This window comes from Elephantulus edwardii, unplaced genomic scaffold, assembly GCF_000299155.1.
Source record: "Elephantulus edwardii isolate Elephantulus edwardi_28Jun2011 unplaced genomic scaffold, EleEdw1.0 scaffold00026, whole genome shotgun sequence".
NCBI classification, from domain to species: Eukaryota; Metazoa; Chordata; class Mammalia; order Macroscelidea; family Macroscelididae; genus Elephantulus; species Elephantulus edwardii.
Window position 1 is genome coordinate 4,575,712 of NW_006399776.1, and position 20,450 is coordinate 4,596,161.

At 40.4% G+C, this 20,450-nt stretch overlaps 1 protein-coding gene across 2 annotated transcripts in view; it reads left to right on the forward strand.

Annotated features, from left to right (window-relative positions):
- Positions 1–5,046: 5,046 nt before the first annotated feature.
- The window catches only part of VPS39 (vacuolar protein sorting 39 homolog (S. cerevisiae)), a 55,304-nt gene continuing 39,900 nt past the window's right edge, over positions 5,047–20,450 (forward strand). Inside the window, exons 1-2 of one of the 2 annotated variants that reach the window (XM_006882982.1) lie at positions 5,047–5,122; positions 19,756–19,821. In XM_006882982.1, the coding sequence (XP_006883044.1) occupies positions 5,050–5,122; positions 19,756–19,821 (139 nt within the window). In that variant the 5' untranslated portion in view covers positions 5,047–5,049. The remainder of the gene's footprint in view (positions 5,123–19,755; positions 19,822–20,450) is intronic. The other variant, XM_006882981.1, reaches the window with a different exon arrangement.

The following is a 20,450-nucleotide window of genomic DNA, read 5'->3' on the forward strand; positions in this document are numbered from 1 at the left end:
CATTGCCCCAGTTACTGTATCAACCCATCTCATCTGGGGTCCCCCTCTCCTGTGCTGTCCATCCACCCTTCCAAGCATGATGTCCTTCTCCAGGGACTGATCTCTCCTGGCAATTGCCCAAAATAAGTGAGGCAGAGCTTCAAAATTCTAGCCTCCAAGGAGAGACTTGGTTTCACCCTCTCCAAGACATTTTGTTTTTTTGGCACTCCATGGTATGTTCAAGACTTCTCCAGCACCACACCTCAGAGGCATCTATTCTGTTATCCTTAGTCGTCGTCCAACTCTCTGAAGCATAACAAGTAATTGAGAAAACCATGGCTTGGATTAGGTGCACCTTTGTATCTAGACTGACATTCTCTTTAGCACTCTGGAGAGGTGCATGACAGCAAATTTTCCCAATGCAATTCGTCTTTTGATTCCTGACTACTGGTGTTAAGAGTGTTGATTGTGGATCTGAGCAAGCTATAATTGCTGACAACCTCAATATCTTCTCCATCTATTATGGTGCTGCCAGTTGGCCCAGTGGTGAAAATCTTTGTTGTCTTGCTGTTGAGCTTCAATTAATTTGTTTGGTTGGTTGTGGGGTTTTGTATTGAAGACTACAATCCTTGACCTTTTGCAGCAAGTGCTTCAGGTTGTCTTCAGCTTCAGCAAACAAGGTTGTGTCATCTACATATCGTAGGTTGTTAATGAGTCTGTCTTTCTCCAATCTTGATGCCAAACTCCTCATAAAGCCCTGCTTCCCGAATGATCTGTTCTGCATACAGATTGAAAAGGTACAGGGACAGGATGCATCCTTGATGCACTCCTTCCTTGATTTTGCACCAGGCAGCGTTTCCTTGCTCTGTTCTGAGGACTGCTGCTTGGTCCAAGTATAGGTTTCATATAAGCATGATCAAGTGTTCTGAGCTTCCCATTTTCCTCAAGGTTAGCCACAATTTATTGTGATCCACACAGTCAAATGCCTTTGCATGGTCATTGAAACGCAGACATTATTCTGGTACTTTGGGCTTTCTGCCAAGATCCATCTGACATTGGCAATAATGTCCCTAGTGCCACGACTTCTTCTAAACCTTACTTGTATTTCTGGTAGTGCTTTGTCAATGCACTCTTCAAGTCTTTCCTGGATAATCTTTAGCAGGATTTTGCTAGTATGTAATATTAGTAATATTGTTTGATAATTTCCACACTGTTGGGTCACCCTTTTTTTGAATGTTATAAATATAGATCTCTTCCAATCAGTTGGCCAATTAGTTGTCCTCCAGATTTCTTGGCACAACTTGGTGAGCAATACAGAGCAGCATCTCTTTGCCTAAATACATAAATTGGTATTTCATCAATTCCTGGGGCTTTAATTTTTTGCCAAGTCCTTCAGAGCAGCCTGAACTTCCTCCTTCATCACCATTGCCTCTTGCTCACGTTGTTTCTTGAAATTCTTCTGTGTCAGCCAATTCTTTTTGGTACAGTGACTCTGTATACTGCTTCCATCTGCTTTTAATGCTTTTTGAATCATTCAATATTCTGCCCATAGCATCGTTAAGCATTGCAACTTGTGGCTGAATTTATTCTTTCAGCTTAAGAAATGCAGAGTGAATTTAGCTCTTTTGATTTTCTGACTCCAGCTGCTTGCACATTTCATTATATTTTGCCTTGTCTTCCCAAGCAGCCCTTTGAAACCTTCTACTCAACTTCTTAACTTTTTGATTTCTTCCCGTTGCTTTGGCTTCTTGGTGCTGTCGTGCAATATTCAGAATCTCTTCTGACATCCATTTTGGTCTTTTCTTCTTCCTTCTTAGTAACGACTTTTTGCATTCTTCATCAATGATATCCTTGATATCTTCCCACAGCTTATCTGGATTTTGTTCATTAGTGTTCAAGGCCTCTAACCTATTCTTGAGTTGGTTTTTTAATTCATGATAGACTCAAGGGCAAATTTTGATTCCTGTGGATATGATTTAACCTTTTGTTTTAATTTGAACTTGAATATGAGCAGTTGATGGTCTATTCCAGGACTAGTTTTTCCACACATGTAATCAGTCTGATTCCTTTGCATCCCATCAGGTGAAATGCATGTGTATAGCCTACATTTATGTTTTTTATAAAAGATATTTCCTATGAATAAATCATTATACAGAATTCTATCATTCTGTCCCCAGCCTGATTTCTGTCATCAAGTCCATATTTTCCGACAACTGATCCTTCTTCCTGATTCCCAACTTTTGCATTCCAGTCACCCATTATTATTAAAGCATCTTGGTTACATGTTCGATCAATTTCTGACTGTTAATGATAGAAATCATGTATTTCCTCCTCTTTGGCTCTAGTAGGTGCATAAGTTTGAATGATAGTAGTACTAAAAGGTCTTCCTTGTATGTGTATGAATATTATTACCCTGTCACTCACGATACTGTATTTCAAGATGGATCTAGAAATAGCCTTTTTAACTATGAAATAGCCTTTTTAACTATTTTTTTTCTCACCTTTTCATCTCCAGCATAATAGATCATATGATTTTGGGGTTCAAAATATCCCGTACCAATCCATCTCATTTCACTAATACCCAATATGTCAATATTTATGTGTTCCATTTCTTTCTTTACAATGTCCAGCTTTCCTACATTAATGCTTCTCACGTTCCACATACCAATTGTTAATTTCTTCTTACAACTGGTTTTCCTTTTTGTTTCCAAATTTGAGAGTTCAATATTAATTGCCATATCTATTAGTCTAAGTGCTCTGCTGTACGTAGGGTTTTCAAAGGCCAGTCATATTTCAGAAATGATGGCCAATTCGTCTTACTAGTCTGTCTTGATTTGGATATTCACTGTTAGAAGAACATCTGACAGACAATCTATCAGGTGAAAGACACTTCACTAACAGAAATAACCAGTACATTCACTGCCCACCCACCCCTAGCACATGTGACTTGTCTCTACCCTTTCCATGCTACCTCCCCATTCCTTGCACGCCTGGCTACCTATTCAAACCCTCCCTTCCCCAGCCACTTCTCAATATGAACAGTCACTTCTGTGATGTCTTACACTACATGCTTCTATTGGGTTTTCACTCTGTTGTTCATCTCTTGTTCAGGAGGATGTAAGTCCATATCCCATGTACCAACTTCAGAGAAAGATTTTTGCTTGAAGCTGTTCTAAGGGATGATCCTGGCCAGAGAGCATCTGCTAAGTTCTGTGACTTACTGTTTCTATTTTCATTGCTGACACAATGTGATAATTCCAAGGTCTGGACAGGTATATCCTCTAGATCTGGTGCTGTGGTAAACTGGCCCAGAAGAGTGGTCCTCAAACTTCAGAGTGCATGGGTTCACCTTGGAGGACTTTATTAAAATATCCTTGGACACTAACTTCCAAGGCTCTGATTCAGTGGTATTACAGTGAGTTCTGAGACTAAATTAGAAACTATTTTAAGAATTACTAAATCAAGAGATGAATTGCACTGGGAAAGTCAGCTGTAATGGAACTCTCAAGAGTACTGAAGAACAATGATGTCAGGCTGGAGAATAATGTGCGCCTGATCCAGGCTATAGTCTTCGCAATTACGTACTATTTATCAGAGAGTTAGATAGTGACTAGGGGTGATAGAGAGGTAATGCCTTTGAGCTGTGGTGCTGGAGAAGAGTGTTGAATATACCATGGACTGCTAGGAGAACAGACAGGTTTGTCCTGGAGAAGGTGACGCTGGAATGCTCCTTGAAGTCAAGGATTCTGAAGCTTCGTCTGACATAATTTGGGCATATTGCAAGGAGGGACTGGTCCTTGAAGAGGGACATCATGTTTGGGAGAATGGAAGGTCGATGCAGGAAAGGAAGACCTTTGATGAGATGGATCGATTCTGTGACTGGAGTGGTAGGAATTAATGCGTTTGAGATGGCTAGGTTGGCACAGGATAGAACGGCATTTAGGTCTCTTGTACATAGGGTCGCTATGAGTTGCAAGCGACTCGTGTTGGAGAAAGAAGGAACAGTCAGAGTGCTCCTTGGAGACAAATTAATGAAGCTTTGTCCCACATACTTTGAGCATGTTGCTAGGAGAGGTTATTACTTGGAGAGGGACATCATACTTGGGAAGGTGGAGGGGCGGCATAAAAGAAAAACCCTTGACCAGGTGGGTTGACACAGTGACTGCTACAATGGGCTTGAGTGTGTCAGAAATTGTGAGGATGGTACAGGATAGGACAGTGTTCAGATCGGTTGTTCACAGAGTTGCTATAAATCATTCTCTATAGCATCTATTAACAACAATCCTAGAACAACATCATCAACTCATTACTGTTGAGGTGGAATCAATTTATAGGTGGCCCTCCAACTCGTTTCCGAGGTTGTAACAAGAGACGATTGTCTGTCTTTCTCCTCAGAGCCACTACCGCAATAGAACCGCCAGAGAATCACAGATTTTGGATTAGCAGCACAACTCCTAAATAGACTGAGGCCAACGGAGCTCCCTGAGAACGAACATTCTAGTTAGGATGATAATGGGAATATTGAGAACTATCTTTTATTTAGTGCTTAAATTGCGTATAGTGTTGCTAAATCATAGGTACTTAGACTACCTTTATTTTGTAGGGTATGACACAGCCTCAAGAGACTACATTCCTAAAAGTCATCGATAATTTCCTAAATTGCAGAACTCCATGCCCAGTATAATGAAGTGCATGAATTCTTAAACCACCACTCTATGCTGCCTAAGGCAGGTCTAAGGTTAAGATAATTTCGTTCCTTTTTAAGCCCATGGTTACTTAAGTCCACGACAGAAAACATCTAGGGAATAGGTGGGGGAAAGAAACTCAAAACAGCATGGGTGCAGGTCTGACGCTACTTAAAGAGCCAAAGCGGAAGGGGCGGGACCAGGGCTGCGGAAGGGGCGGGCCTAGCCAGCAGGAAGTCCGGAATTGAAGGTGGTTCTGTTGATGATGGGCCTGTAGTTTGGGTTCCCTGGCCGAATCGGTCTTCGTTTACCCGATCCTGGTTTCGGCCCCAAACTCAGGCCCCTTTGGGGTGAGACGGCGTCAGCGCCGACCTTTCTCGCCACCATGCACGACGCCTTCGAGCCGGTGCCTATATTAGAAAAATTGCCTCTGCAGATCGACTGTCTTGCTGCCTGGGGTGAGCGAGGGGCCACGGGTCCAAGGCGGGGTCAGCGTTGAAGCAGCTCAGACTTGTCACGGAAAGCTGGGGAAGGTGTCCGACTTTGTGAGCTCTGGCCGGACGCTGTCCGAGTGGGACCTGAACTGAGGGAGGGCACAGGGATGTGCTTGGGCAAACTCCTGTGCTCCAGGCGTTTAAGGGACACACCTCTTAAGCCCCACGCAGAGTTGGACATTGAGTTTTTCATCATGGTTTTGTACAGCATTGACCCATTTTGATTCCCAAGAAGTCTTCCCTTTCGAGGGACACTGTTCTGTGACGTTCTCAGCCTACTAGGGATTGAGATTGTAGTTTTCCAGATGACAGAACTTTAGCCTTTTTTTCCTCACTAAACCAGTTTAACATTAAATGTGTTATCTCCTTCCCTTCTTTACTGAATGCTCATTATTTCAGGTGGTATATTTTTACTGTAAACTCTAGGTACGTGATTGGCCATTCATATGCAAAGTGCCCAATTTTGTTAACCCAATAAGTAGGGGAGCATCATTCCAGAGTGTCATGAGACCTAATCAGTAAAAGCTTACATAATCCCTTTGGTTTATTGCTTAGTGCAGAAAGCAGGATCTCTGTTTGCTTTGAGCTACAAGTGAATGTTTGAAGGACCCATCCTGTTCACAGTAACTGTGAGTTATTGACAGCCGGTAAAGACTTAACAGATAATTTTAGTCTTTGTGGGACATATTAATACCCAAGTCCTAGAAATCCAGAACCCTAAAAGGGAGACACGGAATTCTTCATGAGATCTCGTATTGAGCTTGGAACTTAGAGTCTGGTGTAATCTTGATGGTGGCTGGCATTGTATCCATCATGTTGACAGTGCCACCTAGTCATCCTTGTGGAATTTTTCATGGCCTCTTGAGTAGGACTCTTCTACCACATATCTTCATGTTAATGCCTCTCCTGCCTTTGGCCGCATTTAGGCCTTTTTAAAATCTAAGCCTCCACAGAAAGCTGTCCTAGGCCTTTGGATAAAGAAGAGATACTTCTACTTAATCCAGACATCTCAAGAAAATCCTCATTTCCTGTCATTTAGTGTTCTCAGTTGTTATTATTGTTACTACGTGCTGTCAAGCTGATTGCAACTCATACATAATGACTCATAATGTTTTCTATACAATTTTAAAATAATAGAGAAAGGAATAATAAAAGACCTTACACTTTTGTGAGGAAGCAATTTCCCTATTTCTTCATCAAGTATATATTGGGTCCCTTCATGGGTTAATCTCTCTGTTAGGCACAAAGATACATAGATGAGTAAGAAACAGAGCCTAGGCTCCTGGAACACTCAGTGGGGTACCCAGACATAAGTGGTTTGAGACGGTGATATTCGATTATGAGAGCAGAAGACCTAAGGCATATGCTTCTGAAAAAGATTGACGTAGCTGAAAGCACTTGATACAGCTTTTCAAAATTCAGATTTAGAAGAAATACTCTCTGAGCATTCCTACTTAGTGAATTCACTCTGCTGCCCTCCACCAAATGGGAAAAATGCCCTTTGCCTCTTAGGATGCTGTAGGAGATACTGGGCTCCAAGAAACCATTTATTGCCTCCTGTCTCCAGTATATTCAGCAAGATGGATTGACACAGTGACTGCAACACATGCTTGAGCATGGTGGAGACTGCAGACATGACACAGGATAGGGCATAGTTTCAATCTGTTGGTCATAGAATTGCTGTGAGTTGGAGTTGGGCTGAGTGGCAACACCTAATACTCGTAACACCTAGTGGCATAACGGATAAGCACTGGGCTGCTAACTGAGAAAGTTGGTGGATCACACACACTCCACAACTTTAGGGAAGAAAAACCTGGTAATCTGCTTCTATAATGATAATAGCTAAGAAAATATACTCTCATTTGACATGATAAATCAGAATCTATTTGACAGATACTGAGCCGGCTCCAGCTCATAGTGACCCTGTGTGCAGCAAATCACTGCCTCATCAGCACCATCCTCACAGTCACTGCTGTGCTCAAACCCACTGTCACAGTCGGGCTGTCACTCCGTCTCATTGAGGACTCTTAACTATTTTCACTGACCCTCGACCTAGTGTGATGTCCTCCTTAGCGACTGTCCCCTCCTGACAACATACGCAAGGTGTGTGAGACAGATTCTCACTTCTGAGGCATTCTTCAAGGCAAATTTGTTATTTTTGCAGCCTATGGTGTATTTGTTATTCTTTGCCAATGCAATAATTCATAGACATCATTTCTTTAGTCTTCTGTTTTAATTCATTGTCCAGTATTAACATTTGTATGTACAGGTGCCCCTTAGTCCTCAGAGTGATGAATACCCTTGCACTCTTAACACTTTAAAGAGGCCCCTGGTAGCCCATTTGCCCAAACAACAAATCCCTTGATATCTTGACTGCTGTAGCTATGAATATTGACTGTGGATCCAAGAAAAACGAAATCCTTGATGTTTCAATTAAAATGAAATCTTTTCTGTTTACCATGCTGTTGCTTGTTGGCCCAATACTCAGGATTTTTGGGTTTGTTTTTTTTTTTTTTTTATGTTGAGGTATAATCTCAACTGAAAGCTAGAGCCTTTGATCAGTAGATGCTTCAAGTCTTTGTTTTTTAAGCAAGCATGATTATGCCATCTATGTATCATAGGTTGTTACTGAGTCTTCCTCCAGTCCTGCTTCGGGTGGTGCTGCTGCTACTGCTTTATTTTCAGCCTTTGGAAGCAGAAAATAATTCTATTTTATTCTTGTCTAACTATTTCTATTTTGGTTCATTATTGCTTTTAATTACATGCTATCCTCAAATGGAAGGTTCATCCAGGAGCCTCCAGGATCCAAATCATGTAGAGCTGGACAGTATTTGAGTTGAAAAATGTCTTAGAGATGCCGTAAAGTGGAAATGAGATGAATGCTCATAATGATGACTTTTCCCTATATTGCAGACTTAACCTGTTTTTCCAGCTTCCTTTCCAGCAGCTTTTTATGAACGTTTAATATCACCCAAAAAAGAATTCTTAATTCCAATCCCTAAAAGTGGCCTGGCCTACAGTATCACATAGCTTAATGAATAATTTTTAGCTTACCCACTTAGCTTATGCCAAAACCCTTTGAATCGGTGAAGTCACATTCATAGACCCTTAGGGCGGGCAGGAACCAGCCCTGGCAGAGGTACAGAGCACTCAGATGAAGCTAGGCTCACCAAGGAGCGCCAGGAACTCCAGAAACATGATGAAGAAGAGGACTCCCCAGCCGCTTGGAGAGCAGAGGAGGAAATGGCATCAGAAGCTGAAGCGCTTCGTGTCTATTTACACTGATCTAGAGTGAAGGTAGTGCAGGCAATGTCTTATGGAAACAGGCCTTGTTCTCAAAGACTCTCTGCTGTTGCAAATGAAGCTTGCAGACTCTACTGTTGCCTATAATTCTGCAAAATTTTTCATTTTATTACACTTGTGGAAATCATCAGAGCTGGGTTTCAGTTGAGGTGATGACTGACAGGCTTATGTCAAAACAGCACCATCAGCTCTCTGAGCTATGTACTTAAAATAGAAACTTTCCTAAATTGTCCTTTGGCCTGGATGGAAATTAAATCATAGTTAAAAATTTAAAAAACCAAACAAAAACACCTTTGAATCAGTCTCGATTTCTCTCATTCCCTTATGTATTACATATAATTTACCAGCAAATTATGTCAGTTTACCAGAAGAATAAATCTAGAATTCAGTCGCATCCCTCCATTTCCAATATTACTACTCTTATGAAGGCACCATCATCTCCCATTTGGATTATTATATCATTCTACTACTATAGAATTTCGCTTTGGCTATTAGCAGATATTTATCTACTTGACTGTAAGCCTATACTTGAACCAGGAAGCAGTCTTCAAAACAGAGCAAGGAAACACTATATGGTTCAAAATCAAGAAAGGAGTGTGCCAGGGATGCATCCTGTCTACATATCTTTGGCTGGGCTTTGTGAGGAGGAATGTGGCACCAGAATTAGAGAAGGACTCATCAACAGTTTGTGTTGTGCAAATGACACATCCTTGTTGAAATTAGGACCTGAAACATCTGCTGCAGAAAGTCAAGGACTACAATCTCCAATATGGATTGAAGCTCAACATCAAGAAAGTAAAGACTCTTACCACTGCAAATTGGCAGTACCATGATAGATGGAGAAGAGATTGAGATTGTTAACAAATTTAGCTTGCTCGGTTCCACATCAACACTCTTGATACCAGCAGCCAGGAAATGAAAAGACAATTTGCACTGGGAAAATCTGCTGTCAAGGACCTCTCCAAAATACTGAAGAGCAACAATATCAGTCTAGGGACTAAGGTGTGCCCAATCCAGGCCAGGGTCTTTATAATTACTTGCTATGCATCAGAGAGCTGGACAGTGACTAAGGGTGGCAGAGAAGAATTGAAGCCTTTGAGTTATAATGCTGGAGAAGAGTCTTGAACATACCAGGGACTGCCAAGAGAACAAACATGTCTGTCTTTGAGAGGGCGAAACCCAAGTTTCTCCATGAAGGCTAGGATTTTGAAGCTCCATTTCACATTCTTTGGACATGTAGCCAGGAAGGACCAGTCCTTGGAGAAGGATATCATGCTTGGAAGGGTGGAGGGACAGTGCAGGAGAGGAAGACCATAGATGAGATGCATAGACAAAGTGACAAGGGTAATGGGGTCACGTTTGTCAGAGACAGTGAGATTGGCTCGGGATAGGACAGAGTTCAGAGCTATTTTCTGTAGTGTAGCTATGAATTACAAGCAACTCAATGGCACGTAACAGCAGCAACAACAGAGATTGGTTGATACTTTGAAAACCTAAATCTGATCACATTTTCCTCTGCTTGAAACCCTCCATTAGTTTCAGATCACAACTAGAATCCATTCTAAAGGCTTTACTATGGCTGACAAAATCTGGAATTTTCAAGCCCTTATTTCTTCCCTTTTAATTCCGGTCATGCTCCTTGCTCTTTCTGGTATTAAGTCACATAGTATTCCTATAACTCCATGAGCACAGAGCACATATGATAGGACCTTTGCACTCTCTGTATCCTCTGCTTGGAACTCTCTTGCCCACTTGGCTCATTCAGTTCTCATTTTTTCCAATCTTTGCTGAAATGTCGCCTAAATCTGTGAGGCTTTCCCTAACTAACCTGATGGTCATGTCCGTCAACACTCTGTTTCCCTTATGCAGTGATGTCTTTCTTTAAAAAAAAAATTAATGGTGATTTTAATGAAAGTTTACAGAAAAGTTGGACGTTCATTCATTTTTGCATATTTTCCTCCCTCTCCTTTCCTTTCCCCTCCCCCAGCTCACTTTCTTTTTTTTTGTAAATATTCATTCATTATTACATAAGCATCTTTCTTATGATTAGCACATAAAAGTATTGGTTTTGAGTTTTATACCCATTATTCTCTTCTCCATTGTTGTTGTTAAGTGCCATTGAATTGTAGGCGACTCATAACGACCCAATGAATGAAAGTCTTGAACATGCAAAACTTTCATCTTTTCTCTAAGTTCATAGACTTTCTAGAGGCAAGCTATTTTGGAAGTGGATGCCCCTCCTGCTTCCAAATTTTATACATTAATATATAAAATTTCTCATTCTACTTTACACTATAAATGCCTTTAGAGAAATAACTTTGTACATTGTTGTACTGCTGTGCTCAGAATAATTCTTGACTCATTTGTTAAATATATTTGCTTACTGGATGAATAATGATGATGCTAATAGTATTCATTCATTTATTGATGGCCAGTCTGTATTTGACTTTCTGCTATGGACTCTAATGAAATAATAGCACCATTTTCCAGAGGAAGAATATGAAGCCTAAAGAAATTAGGTAATCTTTCTGAAATCACTTATCCAGTAATTCCAGAGTATGGTTCCCAAACTTTAATGTATATCTGTCGCTGTTAGGGACCGTGGACTCAGAACTGACCCATGCTGACTTTCCAGCAGGTTATCAGAGGCAGTAAATGACACAGGAGGAGATTGCTTATGTTTCTCCCACACAGTTGTGGATTTGAACTGCATGCCTTTGTGTTGGCAGTGTAGCTCCTTACCACTAGATCATCCGAGCTCCCTACTGAACATGAGAACCTGTAAAAAAACCCACAGATTTCTGTATTTATGTATTCCCTATTTATTTTTTTTAAAGTAAAGCGTATAAGCCAATTATTTTTAAAATTATTATATGTAGCAGAGGAAAGGTAACAGGGTAGAGTAACAAGGAAGGAAAGATAATACTTATCATAGTGTTAGCTTTAAATCTATGCAAATGTTTCAGATAATTTAAAAATTGAGTTACCAGGATGCTACCCCAGAGGCCATGAACCAGAATCTTGGGAGCAGAGAAAAGGAGTATTTTTTTTTAAATGAATTTTAAGTGGTTCTGATCCAGCTATTGAGGAGTTTATACTTAGAGAATCGCTGTTTTTGTTGTGTGACCATGAGAAGGGAAGTAATCAGTACCTTATTCATCAGTGGATTACTTACTGTGGTCAGCATGGGACCCAGAGTAGAATTGGTTATTACTTGAGGTTGTTATTCTGTTGGATGGAGCTTCATTGGAGTAATTTAACAGTGAGGCCCAACTTCACTAGGGCTGCTGGTGACATGCTCTTTTCCTTTAGAAGTTTAGGTGACAGTAGCACTATGCAGTATTTGTCCTTTTGTGATTGAGATATTTCATTCAGCATAATGTCCTCCAGGGTCACCCATTTTGTGTATTTCATGAGTTCCTCGTTTTTCAAAGCAGCATAGTATTCTATTGTGTGAATATACCACAGCTTCTCTGTTTGTTCATTCTTTTAACAGTCTGTGGTATATTCAGTACTCTTCTCCAACACCACAGCTCAAAAGCTTCTCCTTCCATCATCCCTAGTCATTATCCAGCTCTCTGATGCACAGCAAGTAATTGCAAAGACCATGGCCTGTTTCAGGCACACGTTAGTCTTCAGACTGACATCGTTGCACTTCAGTACTTTAGAGAGGTCTCTAACTGCAGACTTTCCCGTTGCAATACATCTTTTCATTTCCTGGCTGTTGGTGCCAAGAGTGTTGACTGTGGAGCCAAGCAAACCAAAACTGTGAACAATCTCAATCTCTTCACCACCCACCATGATGCTGTCAATAGGTCCAGTGGTAAGAATCTTTGTTTTCTTGATATTGAGCCTCAATCTATATTGAAGACTGCAGTCCCTGACCTTCCACAGCAAGTGCTTCAGGCCCTCCTCAGTTTCACCAAGCAGGGTTGTATTATCTGCATAATGCAGATTGTTCATGATTCTTCCACCAATCCTGATGCCACATTTCTCCTCATAGAGCCCAGCCTCCCGGATAATCTGTTCTGCATAAAGATTGAAAAGGTATGGAGATAGGATACATCCCTTGCAAACACCTTTCCCAATTTTTAACCATGCAGTGTTTCCTTGTTCTGTTCTGAAGACTGCCCCCTGGTCCAAGTGTAGGTTTCACATTAGCATGATCAAGTGTTTTAGAATTCCCATTTTTCTCAGAGTTAGCCACAGTTTGTTATGATCCACACAGTCAAATGCCTTTGTATAATCAAACAAAGATAGACATTCTTCTGGTACTCCTTGTTTTCAGTAAAGATCCATCTAACATTAGCCACAGTATCCCTAGTACCACAACTCCATCTAAACCCAGCCTTCACTTCTGGTAATTCTCTGTTGATGTGCTGTTCCATTCGTTCTTGGATAATCTTCAGCAGAATCTTGCTTGCATGCCAGAAGAGACTCTGAATATTGCACTGGAGCCCCGAGAAGCCAAAGCAGAAAGAGGAAATCAAGACATTAAGGAGCTGAACAGGAGATTTCAAAAGGCTGCGCAACAAGACAAAGTAAAGTATTATAAGGAAATGTGCAAAGAGCTGGAGCCAGAAAATCAAAGGGGCTGAACTTGGTCAGCATTTCTTAAGCTCAAGGAACTGAAGAAGAAATTCAAGCCTCGAGTGCAATACTTAAGGATGCTTTGGGCAGAATATTAAGTGATCCGGCAAGTATTAAAAGAAGATGGGGGGGGGGGAAGAAGATGAAAAGAGTTTACAGAGACATTATACCAAAAGGAATTGGAAGACACAGAAGAATTTAACGAAACAACATATGAGCATATGATGATGAAGGAAGAAGTTCAGACTGCTATGAAAGAATTGGCTAAGAATAAAGCCCCAGGAATAGATGGTATACCAATTGACATATTTCAACTAACAGATGCTGCCCTAGATGTGCTCACCAAGTTGTGCCAAGAAGTCTGGAGAACAACCACTTGGCCAACTGACTGGAAGAGATCAATATTTGTTCCCGTTCCAAAGAAAGGTGATCCCACAGAGTGTGGAATTTATCGAACAATATCATTAATATATATAGAATTTTTAATGAATTTGTTATTAAGACACATTTCTGTGAATTCAAGCTGTCTGATTCCCTTTTGATGGCCAGTACACCATTGATGGTGGCCAAGTGCTAAGATTGCACTGCAATCTGGAAGACACATGGTTCAAATCTGCCAGCTACTCAGAGGGAGAAGAATGAGCAGTCTCCTCCCATGCAATTAACGGCCTCTGAAAACCTGCTGGAGGGTCAGTTATGACTTGATGATACTCAACAACAACATTGGCAAATAATGATTTTATTTTAAATTTTTATTTTATATTGATTTGCATACAAAGTTCGTGTTAGGCCAGAAGAAATAAGAAATCAAAAGAATGCAACATCTTCACCCACCTGACTGAACCATAAACCCCAATGGAATGTCCCTCTATACCCTTGGAATGTCCCTCCCCCCTTCCCCTCCTTGAAGGGCCTGCTCAAAACACCCCCCGCCCCCCAATACACCTAATTGCAGTTTCCTCTTTTTGCCTTTCTAGACCAAGGAACTTCACCCAGGAGCTCCCTTACTTAATAAAGCTGCTTTTAAGCTTACTTTCTTGCTCTCTGGTTCTTTTCTTTTTTTTAAAATTTTTTTTTTATTATTATTTTTGTGTGCGTGTACCGTCAAATCAGATCTGACTGGTACAGGAGGAGATTGACCCTCCTTCCCCGGCAGAGCATCTGGTGGATTCGAACCGTGCGTCTCTGGGATTGTAGTTGCAGCTCCTTGCCACTAGGCCACCAGAGCTCCGCTCTGGTTCTTTTCTTGACTCCTTGGCCTTCCATCTGGTATGAAGTCCTAACAGTTCTTATACATTGTGTTTCACACTTTGCTTCATTCACATTGTGTTCCATACAATCATTCTTGTGTTTTATTAACTTAATTTCCACTGAATTAGGCCCACTATTATCCAGTCTTTTCAGGTTTCTGCCGGATCTTTCCATTTCTTTCATCCTTTCCTCCACCCACCAAATTGTGCGACCCTGTGATATCCCCCCTGCACATCCGCACCTCTTTACTCCCGCTCTTTCCCCTCTTGGATCCCTATTGTGTTTTACTAGTTATCTTTCTATTTTCACAGTAATGGTCTTAAGCAGTATTTGTCTTTATGAGACAGAGTTCATTCACTTACCATAATGCTCTCGTTTCTCCCAAGTTATGTAGTAATTTAAAAAATTGTTGCTCCTGAGTGCTGCATGTGAATGTACCACAGTTTCCCAATCTTTTTATTGTGGTTGGACATTTGGGCTATTTTCCATGTTCTTATGGTAATAAATAATGCTGCTATGATTTGTTTCTTAGTTCTCATTTTCTCTGGATATATTCCAAGACTGTGCTATGGGGTAACTGACATAGAAGCAGAAGAATGTAGCGAGAGACTAGACGGGAGGCTGCCATGGGGAATCAGCGAGACTAAAGGAAGAGTCATTGCTTGGTACTTTGTGGAAGTAAAATTGATAGACTTTAGCAGATCTGGGAGGAAATAGCAGCTGAAAAGTGCAACAGTTAGTGAATGGAAATCCAAAGTCTCTGTAAACTTTCGTTAAAATTAATTAAAAAAGTAAAAAAAAAGATAGATAAACAGGAAATGGCAGGAATTTTCTGGGTAGTGAAGAGGAAAGAGTGGAGATGATCGTGGACTATATATTTATCTTTATTTGGGTAATAAACTTTTTTTATGTATTTAAAGTAAACCTCATTTTCTTTATTTCTCAAATATCACTGAGTATCCTAAAAATAAAATTGAATATTGTCATTTCAGTCATATTTGTCAGAATAATTTCCCATAACTTGAGGGCATTTCTATGCTGCTCTGGAAGGTTGCTATGAGTCAAAATTGACTTGAGGCCAGTGAGTTATTATTCCAAATATGTTGCTGTGAAGTGCAGTGGAGTCAAGTAGAACTCGTAGTGATCCTGTGAACATTAGATCTGAAACCTGCCCTATCTTACACCATCCTCATTATCTCTGTCACACTAGAGCCCATGGTTGCAATTCCTGTGTCAGTTCCTTTCTGAGGGTCTTCTCCTGTTTCACTGACCCTCCACCTTTCCAAGCATATGGTTTTTCTCCAAGGACTGGCCCCTCATAACAACAAGCCCAGAGTACGTCAGATGACATTTTACTATCCTTGCTTCCAAGGAGTCCCCTGACTACATCTTTTCCAGACATACTTGTCTATCCTTTTGGCAGTCCATGGGATAGTCAGCACTCTTTTCAAAGATCACAACTCAAAGCTCAAAGGCAATGACTCTTCTTTTTTCATTTTAATTTTAATTTCATTTTACTTAATTGTCCAACTTTCAGATGCATAACAAATGATTGAAAAGACTATGGCTTGAATTAGGCACACCTTAGTTTTCAGACTGATATCTTTGCTCATGAACAGTGGAGAAAAAAATTGAGATTGTCTTACTTGGATCCACAACACCCTTGGTACCAGCAGTCAGGAGATCAGGCTGTGTATTATGTTGGGTAAATCAGCTGTCAGGAACTTCCAGGTTACTGAGGAGCAATGATGTCAGTTTAAAGACAAAGGTGTACCTGATTCAGGGCATAGTCTTTATTCATCTACTGTGGTCTTGAGAAGAGTACTGAATATTCCATGTACAGCCAAAAGAAAAAACAGACATGTATGTCTTAGTGAAAATGCAGCCAGAATGCTCTTTGGAGGCAAGAATGACAAAGCCTTATTTCACATACTTTGGGCTTGTTGCTGAGAGAAGTGGTTCCTTGGAAAGGGACATCAGTTAGGGAGCTCTGGTGGCCTAATGGCAAAAAGCTGCACTGCAATCCCAGAGGTGCGCAGTTCAAATCCACCAGAATCTCTGCTGGAGAAGGACGGACAATCTCCTCCTGTACCAGTCAGATCTGATTTGACGGTACACACACACAAAATAATAAAATTTAAAAAAAAAGAAAAGGGACATCAGCAAAAGAGAGGAAGATGCTCAATGATGGATTAACACAGCGACTGTAACACAGGCTCAAGTATGTCAAGAGGTGATGAGGATGGCACAGGATAGGACAGGATTCAGATCTGTTGTTCATAGGGTCACTATGAGTCATACTCAACAGCACCTAATAATTTCTGTTCAATCCATACAGAGAATTATCTAAAATAGACAATTACATTTTAGTTGAGCAACTATCACTATGAACAATTGTAGAGCATTTTCATCACACCAAATACAAACCCTACCCTACTAACAATCCATCTCCCTGATGTCCTTAAGCCCCTTTTCTTCTTAGGTACAATTGTCTGTTCCTGCGTGTAGCAGCTCTAAGTACAACAGAACAGAGCACTTCCTGGTCTGGGTCATTCTCAAAATTGTTGTTTGAGCCCATTGTTGTAGCCACTACTGTGTCAGTTCATTTTGTTCATTTTGAAAGTTTTTCCTTCTTTTTTGCTAACTTTACAATCATGATGTCTTTATCTAGCAACTACCCACTCCTGATAATATTCTTAAGAAGTCTGTGAGGTAAAGTGTCACCCAGCCTCACTTCTAAGGGATATTCTGGTTGTATTTCTTCTAAGACAGATCTGTTTTATCTTTTGACAGTCCATAGTGTATTCGTTCTTTTTTTACCAACACCGAAATTAAAAAACTTCAGCTCTTCTTTGATCTTCCTTATTTACTGTCCAACTTTCACATGCATATGAGGCAATTGAAAATACCTGAGTCCTCAAGCCCTACAGACCATAAATCTACTTTTTTATCCCTGTGGATTTTCTTATTCTAGACATTTCATATAAATAGAATTATACACTATGCGGCCAGTTTTACTTGGTTTCTTTCATTTAGCAGGATGTTTCTGCTTCAGCCATGCTGTAGCACATATTATTACTGTTACTACATCACTCCTTTTGTTGGCTATATAATAAATATCCTATTGTTTGGAGACTACTTTTTTTTCCCCCCTTTTTTTTTTTTTGAGGACGTCTCAGTGGCAGGTAGAGCTGGCGTGTGTGGAGACTACTTTTTGTTTCTGTATTCATCACTTGATGGATCCCTGGGTTATTTCTACTTTTTTTCGTTATTGTGGATAATGTGACTATGAGCATTTGTGTATAGGGGTTTTTTTAAATACACATAACATAATTTCTTTCTCTTGGGTATATATCTGAATCATACAGTAACTCATATCCCCACAACTGGGCTAAAAATAGTGAAAAGTCTGAAATGATGAGGATTTCATCAACTCAGACTAACAATGTCCGTGAAAGCAGCAATCTGAAAATCACATGGTGTGTTACATTACGAAAATCTGTTACAAATGACTTTATTGAAATCTTAAAAAGCAAAGCTAGCACTTGGCAGTTAAGTTGCACCTCATATATGCAAAGCCTGGACAGTTAAAAAAGAACAAACAAGAGTTGCCACACTTGCGTTTTTGTTGTTGACAAAGGATACTGAATGTATCTTAGGCTGCCAGAAGAACAGACAATCCATCTTGGAGAATTTATAACCAGAACTCTCCTTAGAAGTGACAGTGGTAACACTTCATTTTGTTTACCTTGGACATATCTTCAGGAAGAAGCAGGCACTGGAAAAAAGACTCTATACTTGGTAAAGAGGGACGTGCTAAATGAGCTGGAGCAACACAGTGGCTATGACAGTAGGCTCAAATATTGCAGTGGTTGTGAAGATAGCACAAGACTGTTGTTTATTTGTATGCCATGTATGGTTTGGGGTTTTTTTCATAGCAGTGTTATTCACCATCACAAGAACATGGAAACAGCCCAGAAGTCCAACCACAAACAAATGGATAGAGAAACTATGTTATATTCACACAGTGGAATACTATGCAGCACATAGGAGCAAGGATTTTGTAAATTATTATCTAACTGTGGAGAGACTGGAGAGCCATTATGCTGAGTGAACAAACCCCGTGCCAGAAGGACAAATACTGTATAAAACCACTATTGTAGAATGACTGTGAGGATCGGTGCAGGGGTGGGGGTGGGGGTGGGGAAGAGTGGAAGCAGAGGGATGAGGATGTTGTATGCCATGTTTTGAGATAGATAATTGTATAAGTTTAATATGTTAGAGTACCTCTTATTTTCCTTAAATTCATTAAAACTTCAAAGCATGCCTCTTGGCTGTTGTTTCAGAGATTTTGTCCCTAACTTTATACTGTCTATTCATTTTGTATGGATTGCATCTCAATGTCAAGAAAACAACGATTCTTACCACTTGTGAAAGCTCACAGACTTGAAACTCTATGGAGTCGTTCTACACAACACACATAGGACCGCTTCAGTTAGCAACAACAAAATTCATTTAATGATTTCACAAATATTCATCATACTATTTTTAGCCTTTGCCAAACAACAAAATAAATATCTTGATAGAACAACAACAAAGAAAAAGAAGAAAAACCTCATTGTTTTCTTGTTGGAGTTGACTCATAACTGGCCCTCCAGTGGGTTTTCAGAGGCTGTAAATTGCATGGGAGGTGACTGCCCATCTTTCTCCATCAGAGTGCTTAGAAGTGCCATTGTATTAGCAGTACAACTCCCTACAGATTGTTGTTGTTGTTAAGTGCCTTGACGTTGTAGGTGACTTTCTCCAGGTTCATGGGGTTTCCAGAGGCAAGCTATTTCGGAAGTGGATGCCACTCCTGCTTCCAAGCTTGTTTTAATCGGGGAGCTCCACTTAACACTGTCCACCATGGGTAACCATTCTTGCATTTGACACAACAGTGTCACAATGTTCAGCTTCACAGCAACCACGAGTTACCTCTGTATAGCAAATGGACAGACCAGGGGCTGTAAGATCTAGAAGAATGTTTCACCAAAAACAAAGACAGGTTCAGCAGGCTCTTCCCTTACTTACCCTTGCTCTAAGGATCAGGGCTGCCCGCCCACTTTTGAAGGGCAAAAAGAACAATAACACAAGGAAAAGGACCCCAGAAACTTGCCTTGCCTGACTGCCACCAAGACAAGTTGCCATAGAGACGCCAGCCATCCTGCCAGTTATACCACCAGATATCATAAAAAAGAAGCTAGGACTTTTTTTTAACCTTTGACATGTCTAACCTAGTCATTGTTCACTGTATATATTTTTTTTCTGATTCTCAAATGTTTCTTGAACATTTCCTTTTTCAGTGTGCTACCTACTTTTCTTGATCCTTTGATTTCTGAGTATAAATCTCAGCTAAAAACATATTGCTTTACTTAAGCTGATTGACCTTTCTCACCACTTTTTCCTTTTTTCAGAGGAATGGCTTCTTGTTGGGACCAAACAGGGTCATCTTCTTCTCTATAGGATTCGGAAGGATGTTGGTAAGTGATGAGGTTTGTTTATTTCCCCCCAAAAGCTGCATTTCCCTGTCTGTATTTCTGAAGTGGGTTTGCCGGCTCCTCTTTTTACCACTTCTTAGAGACTAACTACCAATTTTGAAGAAACATTACTGGGGGTACTATAATTCCTAACTAAGTGGTGTGGTGATAGCAAAAAGAACCTTTTGACTGAAAAACTCTTACTAGCTTATGAAGAGTAGACTAAGAGTGAGAGGATGTCAGTTTAAATCTCAGCTTTCCTTCTTCCTGACCATGTGACTCTGAGGTCAGTTTTCTATAAGCTAACTTCTCTGTCTCACAAAGTTCTTGGGTTCACATGCAGTCATACTATTGAGAAGACTTCAGGAAATGCTTGTTGTGTGCCATTGAATCAGAACCAACTTATAGCTGACCTTCCAGTGGGTTTTCAGAATCTGTTAATCGCATAGGAGTAGATTGCCCATCTTTACCCCTTGACAGCTGGTGGATTCAAACCACCTGCCTTTGTGTTGGCAGTGCAGCTCCTTTCCATTAGGCTACCAGAGCTTACTTAAATCAGATGTAACTTTGTTAGTAATAATAGTGTAGTATTTTTTAAAAAAGGATGCTCTAGTGGCCTTGTGGTGTAAGAA